This window comes from Branchiostoma belcheri, unplaced genomic scaffold (genome assembly GCF_001625305.1).
Source record: "Branchiostoma belcheri isolate BF01 breed outbred unplaced genomic scaffold, Haploidv18h27 scaffold69, whole genome shotgun sequence".
Lineage (NCBI taxonomy): Eukaryota > Metazoa > Chordata > Leptocardii > Amphioxiformes > Branchiostomatidae > Branchiostoma > Branchiostoma belcheri.
In genome coordinates, this window is record NW_017804342.1 from 75,328 (window position 1) to 83,629 (window position 8,302).

The following is an 8,302-nucleotide window of genomic DNA, read 5'->3' on the forward strand; positions in this document are numbered from 1 at the left end:
TAAATCTCACCTTGTCCCGGCTATCTTTGACAATTTTCTCATAAGTTAATTACCTCCGTTAGAAATTTACCATAAAGTTTTATGAAGCTTTGATCAAAACATACTGGAAATAGGCTAATTCAGCCTCACAAGACATCGTAAAAACTGCATGTCACAAGAATACTGACTGAACACCACTGAAATCGTTATACAATGTTCTGTACTTTTGTGGGGACTTTCTTTCATGGTGGGAGGGAGGAAAGAAGGCACCCACTAAGTTTTGAGTTCACAGTTGAAACAATACAACAGTGCAGAGAATCGTGCCATGTAATTCTTCGTTTTCAATACCCCACGTATACCTGGGACAACACTAGCCGTGGCGACTCTTGATTCGGGCTTACATTGCATTACCCTCAGCAAGAGTCGTGGAAAGATCCATTGGCAGAACTGCACATTTCCCGTTGGCTGCACGATCCTCCGTTTTTGACCCGGTTTTTTGCTGTCCCGAGCTTCCCTACAATATAACTCCACAATTGGCCGGGTTGCCGATGTTTAGATCAGCCTAAATATTCCACAGCGCGACAGAAAAGTAGTAAAATAGCTAGTCGGCACAAGCTGGCGGCCATCTTGGAATGTCCGCTACCGCCGTCGGGAACGCTCGGTAGCGTCCGAAGCGCGACCGAAAGCTCTCCGATTATAACCGGAAAGGCTACCGAGCGTTCCCGACGGCGGTAGCGGACATTCCCGACTATATCCAAGATGGCCGCCAGCTTGTGCCGACTAGCTATTTTACTACTTTTCTGTCGCGCTGTGGAATATTTAGGCTGATCTAAACATCGGCAACCCGGCCAATTGTGGAGTTATATTGTAGGGAAGCTCGGGACAGCAAAAAACCGGGTCAAAAACGGAGCATCGTGCAGCCAACGGGAAATGTGCAGTTCTGCCAATGGATCTTTCCACGACTCTTGCTGAGGGTAATGCAATGTAAGCCCGAGTCAAGAGTCGCCGCGGCTAGTGCTGATACAGTATATATGTTATGTACTGAATTGCATGCTGCTGCACGGGTTAAATTTAAAATTTAAATGGATCCAGGCCAGGGGCCACAAAATACTGTAGTTTGTGTGGAAATCACTTTATGTTTGCAATAGCAAAAGTTCGTGGCCTAAGAAAAATAGACATGTTCGCAGAACTATATGTTTGCTGTGGCGGCAGGTGCAGAAAAAAGATTTAATCGGAAAATTATTTGCTCACGTTAAATGATAAGTTAGCAGTTCATACAGAAGTGACAGTGAAAACTGCAAATATAAAAGTACCGCAAAAAAAGTGATTTATAGTAATCTTTTGAAATACATTTTACCTCGACTTGTTCCTTACTTAGAATTCTGTTAAACTGGTGCCATCGTTTAGAAACTCATAGTATTTTTTCAATTTTTCATGTTCACTTGCAGTGGTCTTGTAGCAGACAAGGCAGATGACAGCCTGTTCTATGTTGACAAACAAAATGACAATGAACTTGAAGCACCGGGTAAGTTATATTTTGTTTATGGATAGGATTTTATCAAGACTTAACACCATTTCTCTTGAAAAAGGTCCAATGAGAAGAAAAAGTAAAGGCTTTAAGCAAACATAACTTTCAAAGTTGTGTGTTATCACAATAATTGTTTGCTTCTTGAAAGAATGTAGTCTACAAGCTTTACAAATTAATTTCTTTGTTTTTTTTTCTTACAGTGGCTAAGAAAAGAAAAAAAGAGCTAAAACCACTGAAAATAGATCAGATCATAGCTGGAGAGACAACAGTCAAACCTGTCACAGGGTAAGTATTACCTGTACTTGTTTTAACTTTTAGACAAGCCAATATTATCAGTCAATAAAGGTTAAAATCTTTGGCATGATTGATGTATAGAAATGTCGCACAAAAGTATAATAAATCTAACTAATAGTATATATTTGACCTCTAAGTCTTACCTCAAAGTATTATACATGTACATAATGTCACATGTATTGTACAAGTAGGCAATACTTGCTTATGCCTTTACAAGTTTTGTAAAAACATGACATGATTATTCATGTTTTTATACAGGCATGCCCCACCTATGGGATCAGGTAAGGTGAGAAGGAAGGAGGTCAAAGCTAAAGAACTTGAGAAGAAGACAGGGTACATCTCAAAGGAGAGGAGGAAGAAACTGAAGCTGAACTCTGTACAGGCAGGGCTGAAAAAACCACAACCAGTTCGGGAATATTATGACCTCTGGGGCAATGGTAAGTACAAGATTTTATATATCAGACTGATAAACATTGTACAATGTTTCATCACTCAGGTGTCAGATCATGGAGCTAGAAAATTAAAAAGGTTGTACAGCTCAAAAAATGTATGTCCCTTGCAGGGGTCCACCTAAAAAAAAGGCTAGGGTTGGCAGTTTTTCTAGGATTGATCGGGAAACAGGAATCATTTTTTTCTAGGCCTAACTTTGGTCATGCATGATAACTTGGGTAATCACGCAGGCTTTTACTGGTTATCACTTCCAAGCTCCAAACATTCCAAAGACATGCACGTTTGTTACTTTGGAAAATTTGAATACCATATTCTGACATTGGAATTGATGTTGTTACAGTTTTTTGCCAAATTACGTCACTCTGTACTTTTTACATAAAGGACATGTATCATTGCCTACATGTTATTAGTTACAAATAGTGTCTGTTGTTTTACATGTAGAAACAGAAGAAAAGAACACTGAGAAGGAAGAGGATGAGTACTATGCTCAGGTGACTGGCAAGACAAGAGTAAATGTGGTAAGTAGGAACTTTGTAAGATGTCAGCACATTCAAACCAACTATCAACCATAATGTACTAATATAACTTAGACCGAAGGCCAATGGATACTGTCTGGCTAAAGGATACTGCCTGGTTAATTTGATACTGTTTTTGGCGGCCACCAAAAGATCTGCTTGGAGATTACTAGTACAATGTAGTATCTGTCTAACTAGGCCAATACATAGATATACAATGCTATACAAAAAAGTCATAACTGTGTCATAACAATGTGATATCATAATACATATACCGAAGAATGATATTAGAATAGTACACTAGTCTGAATAGATTATAACTGTTAATAATCCACATTATTTGCCATACATTGTACCTGTTGCAATCATTGTTGAATGTTTAATAAACTCTGACTTGAATGTGTGCAATGTAACACACTGTCTCTACCCCGTTCCAGCCTGTCCTTACACAAATACATGCCAGGAAACCGTCCGTACTGCCTAAGGTGGAGGTGATCCACCCTGGAGGGTCTTACAACCCCACATTTGAGGAGCACCAGGAGCTGCTGCAGCAGGCAGTATGCACAGAGAGTAAGAAACTCAAGGCTGAGAAGAAGTTAGAGAGACAGGCCAGACTGCCACCAAAGAGAGAGTGGGCAACTCGTGTGAGTACAAGGCCAGTGTGTCGTCTTTTACTTGTGTGTGGACTATGAAAATCCCTACCTTATATTGTTTTTGCTTTGTTTCTTCTTCTTCCTCTTGCTCTACCTACTTCCATTCCAAGCAAATAAAGTGAATTTCCTGGACCAGACAGCTGTCACCATGGTAACTGGTGCTGTAGCAGACAGCCAGTGGCGTTGGGTTACATTATGTAGCAAGTGGCAGGACAGAATAGGTGTGGCTAGTCACCATGTATATGAATGTGTTTGAGTAAGAGGAAACAAAGCAGTAGCTAGGCTAGACCATGTGAAGGTAAATATGAATTTTTTTGCACATTACCTTTTAATACAGTTATTAGTTTTGGTAAAGTAAAATTGCTATTTGTATTTCAGAAAGACAAGTTGAAGGAGTTGACTGAGGGCCTTCTTGATGAAGAGGAAGATGAGGAGGAAGGGGAGGAACAGGAAGGGGAGGAGCAGGAAGGGGAGCAGTCAATCCCTAAGGCTACCATCAGGGCAGAAGACAAGAAATCCAGACAAAAGAGAAGAAAAGAAAAGGAACAAAGAGAGCAGGTATGGCCTTTTCTGGCCACTTAATCAAGTTAATGAATGTAAAGAACAATTATCTGATGTATCTTGAATGAAAGATTTAAAAAAGCCACAAAATCAACAACTCAACAAAATTGTTGTTAGAGTTGGTGGCTAATTTTCTGTTCGTAAGCAGGAATCTGTTGGTATTCACTACATTGGATGATTTCCCCTTTTTGTATTAGGAACAACAGAAAACAGCAGAGAAGACAAAGAAGGTCCAGGAGCATGAAGTAAACAGGTGGGACTGAAATACACAATGAAATACAGAATACAAAATTAATACAAGCTTTTAGGTAAATGAATGTAATTTGTATTGATGCTATAGCACTTAGTTATGCTTCTATTAAAATTTACAGACTCGATATACATTGTACACATGCAGGCAAAAACCAGTGGTACGAAAACTGCGTTCACTTGCAAGCATACAAAGACAAGTTTAGACAGCTTATGTCAAATGTTTCCAAATCTTATGTCAAGTGTAAATGGGCTTGCTTTGATGCATGTCAAGAATATATATTATGTACGTTCAGATCATACGTTACCAACTTGCCGCAGGAAAAATTGACATTTGCTGTTTTTTACGCTTGGGTGTGAACACAATTTTTGTACCCCAAGTTTTGCCCTCGTATAAATTATGGAGTCATACTAGTATCCCCCTGTTTATATCTGTAGGCTCAAGACTATCAAGAAAGAGATCAACGCCTTGGAGAAGAAGAAGGAAGAGAGACAAAAGAAGAGAGCAGATATAAGAGCTCAGAATGCTGATAAACCTAAAAGACTCAGCAGACGCAAGTATCCTTTACTGACTGCATGTTGCAAAGTGCCCCAAACAGTGACAGCTTTGATGACTGTAAGATACATAGATTACAAGGTCATCCATAACTTGCAACAGGCAATTTGTAATTATTGTTATGATAATTATTCTGAAAAACATGCATTTTCTATGTGTACAGAAAAGGTGCCTTTTTTTTTACTTGTAGTTACAGTATCATTTTGCCATAATGTAATTAGTTTGCTGTATTCTGGGATGGAAGTATTGTTCTGGGTGCAAGGTCTGTTTGTTTGGATTCCCAAGTGAGTGGGCAGAGATAGGGTTTCACTTGATTGACAGGGTTTAAGCCAGTACACCCTGGGTTCAATGATGTGGTTGCCAAGAATGTATTAAATGCTGACCAGCTGCAGGGTGCAATAGTGGAGTAAGCTTACATGTATACATTAATGCAAACCACATGTATATCTACTTCCCAGAAGTTTCAAATGTCTGATTTTTTAACTTCAAAGTTTATTTGTGTTGGTAGAAGTCATTATGAAGTAGGTAAAAACGGTACAATGTACTTTCCAACACAAGAAATGTTGTGATGTGACATTATACAGATAACACACATGACTTGGTCCAATTTCTTCGTGTTGGAAATTACTGTTTAAACTTGCTTCATTATGTTATGTTTTGTTTTGTTTGTATCAATTGTGATCTGATTGATGCATTTGGTAATGTGTACCTGTGTGTCAAAAAGTGAAGCCTTAACAGTACTTCAGGTATGAGGAGCCTTTCCCAGAATTCAAGCTGAGTGAAGAGCTTGTCGGCACACTCAGGGAGTTTAAGGTCAGCATGCGTTCTTCAGTCTTGGAGCTTTGGTAGCCTGGGTAGGCCGGCACCGTGTTGTTGCTAACTACAATGGACTACCCAGGCCTTGAGCCAGGCCAGAGCCTCGGTGGACGTGATCTTTTTTTTTTGAAAACAGGTGCAAATCAATGCTTGCGCGGATGTCATCCATAAAATTAAGTCAGTGTTGCCTTATTATTGATTGGAAGTAGAAAGAGAGAGGGATGGGCTCCGCCTTCCAATACCGTGTCCGGTGCAAGACACACTGAACCCACTGCTCCTACAGCTTCAATAGAGAAAAAGAGAAAAAAACAGTGTCGGCCTTGGTTGGAGAGTGGTTGTTGGGAATGAAGTTGTGGGAGGTCCAGAATGTGCGACAGGAGTTTTACATAAACCTCCCCTCTCTCTCCCACAGCCTGAAGGCAGCGTCCTCAAAGACCGCTTCAAAAGTCTCCAGCGAAGAAACATCTTAGAAACAAGAGTCAAAGCAAAGTAAGTAGTACTACAAACATTCTCTGGTACCTTTGATGAATATTTGAAAGTAAGAACTGTTCTTGAATGATGGTGTTTGCTCTGCTCAAATTTCAAAAATTATAAAAGCTTATGCAGATACATGTACTATAATGCACTTTGTCTTCATGATAGGAAAATGTCATGGTCTGAAGAAAATTGGCATGTTCACAGAACTTAATCTCCAAAGGAGTGCGGGAGGGGGACTAATGCCAAATGATTAGATTTCCATATATGTTAAGTTCACACTGTACAAAATTGACCATGAAAACAGCGAAATATTATACTGTAAAAGAATCAGGAGTTACAGTACTTAAGTCAGAGATGAATAAATGCAGAATAAAGAAATTAATGAAGTGAATGATAAAATACATAAAATGGCTGTGATTTTGATCTGTGATATCACGAAAGTGATCCTTGTGCTTCTGTCAAAGAGATTATTTGGTCAGGTATGACTGATATTTCCATGAAATTCTTCAGACATTATTCAGCAAATATATAGCAACAGGCTGTTAGCCCTCACCTGTTACATGTGATTTCTTTTCTGCAGGCGTCAGAAGAAGTACAAGAAGAAGTATGTAGAGAAGAAGCAGTACAAGGAAATCAGGTCTGTGTTCACATAAAGCACCTACATGTATTATACTTCAATTTATAATTACCGGCCAATAGAATACACCACTTCCTTTGGTTGGTCTGGTACCTTGGGTGATGTGGAATACACCATGTTGTATTTTATATATATGTATATGTCATACCCAGATGAGAAAACACCCATTTCAGTAAAAAAAGAATGTGCTATAAATTTAGAAAATTTAGTGTCCCTAAACCAAAAAAATTCTAACAACATCCAATGTCCCAATCTATTTTTTTCCCCAATTTTGAAAGCTGTGCACGTGAAATGCGTTCAAATTATTCTAACTTGGAACTTTTAAAACCTATTATCATAAGTTTGTAACTGTGTTGGTAGAAGTAATTATGAAAGAAGTTGTTTCACACAAGTTTATGTTGTTTTTCTTCACATCTGTCTTACATTGTTTTTTTCAGCATCAATGCTTAACCAGCGGAGGAGGCTTCTTGTCTGCAATAGAGTGGTCGATTCTTCATTTGACGAAAGAAGATTGTTATCCTGAATTTCCGAAAAAGAGAGAGAAAGAATCTGCATCATTGTCAACAAGGATAAAGGAAGAGCTGCTTTTGATTTAAAGTGGAAGAAAAGTAGTGTCTAGTATCCATTTGACCGTGGTCAAACAATTTTTTAAAGATGTAAATTAGGCTACATGTACATTGTACGTACTATACACTACTGCCAACTTCTGAGCGTGACCATTGTAAGAGGAAAGAGCAAACCAACCTCCATGAATAATTTGAATTCTTATTCTTTATTCAACAACCTTTGGGTTTTCACATCCAGCATTCTGGTGACTGTCTGTCACCTTCTTTAGGGCAACAATGACTTGTTCTGAATGCAGCAGCGACACCTACATGTAGCTAGCTTCAGTACAAATCAGAACCAGTCATTGTTGCCCTGAAGAATTTGACAGATGGTCACCAAAATGTCAGATCTGAAAACCCACTTGTTGATTCTGTTTCTGGGAGCATGAAAATGGCATATTTATAAGATAAATGAATTAATTAAAGGGAAAATTTCTCCACTGTGATAGGCTAAGCAATGCTGAGTGAATCAATGCCAGCAACCACAGTTATTAAAAGAAATTATTTTGAAAAATGAGTATGAGTGAATCTGAGTTTCCATTACATTGTACTTCCTATGAATTGTGGTTGCCTATCAAAATTGTTTTCTAAACAAATTCCCTTCCTTGTTTTGGGATTTCTACACTATAGGACTAGGACAGGCACTTGAATTTATTAGTGTATTTCCTAGGTAAATATTTTCATTTATATGCTTTATTACAAGTATATTGAAAATATATTTGTACCTGATTCCAACATCCTCTGAATATCACTGAAAATGGAAAAGTCAAAGATGTGTATTATAATTTGTTGGAAGTGATGAAAATCGAATCGAAATAGATGTAGTGAATGTTCTAAAGTCTAAAAAGAATATTATATAAAAAATTATAAAATGAAAAAGGGAAAAATGAAAAATTTTATCGACGAGGATGGGATTCGAACCCACGCGTGCAGAGCACAATGGATTAGCAGTCCATCGCCTTAACCACTCGGCCACCTCGTC

The 8,302-nt window shown here is 38.5% G+C and overlaps 1 protein-coding gene and 1 non-coding gene across 3 annotated transcripts in view; one reads left to right on the forward strand and one right to left on the reverse strand.

Moving 5' to 3' along the window:
- The window catches only part of LOC109484239 (glioma tumor suppressor candidate region gene 2 protein-like), an 8,609-nt gene extending 775 nt beyond the window's left edge, over window positions 1–7,834 (forward strand). Inside the window, exons 2-13 of one of the 2 annotated variants that reach the window (XM_019787510.1) lie at window positions 1,428–1,504; window positions 1,708–1,792; window positions 2,060–2,238; window positions 2,693–2,769; window positions 3,204–3,410; window positions 3,798–3,977; window positions 4,178–4,233; window positions 4,668–4,787; window positions 5,532–5,598; window positions 6,014–6,090; window positions 6,659–6,715; window positions 7,153–7,834. In XM_019787510.1, the coding sequence (XP_019643069.1) occupies window positions 1,428–1,504; window positions 1,708–1,792; window positions 2,060–2,238; window positions 2,693–2,769; window positions 3,204–3,410; window positions 3,798–3,977; window positions 4,178–4,233; window positions 4,668–4,787; window positions 5,532–5,598; window positions 6,014–6,090; window positions 6,659–6,715; window positions 7,153–7,165 (1,195 nt within the window). In that variant the 3' untranslated portion in view covers window positions 7,166–7,834. Of the gene's footprint in view, window positions 1–1,427; window positions 1,505–1,707; window positions 1,793–2,059; window positions 2,239–2,686; window positions 2,770–3,203; window positions 3,411–3,797; window positions 3,978–4,177; window positions 4,234–4,667; window positions 4,788–5,531; window positions 5,599–6,013; window positions 6,091–6,658; window positions 6,716–7,152 lie in introns of both variants that reach the window. The other variant, XM_019787508.1, reaches the window with a different exon arrangement.
- Window positions 7,835–8,220: 386 nt separating this feature from the next.
- Window positions 8,221–8,302, reverse strand: Trnas-gcu. Its single transcript has one exon. It is a non-coding gene; the product is annotated as a tRNA-Ser (tRNA).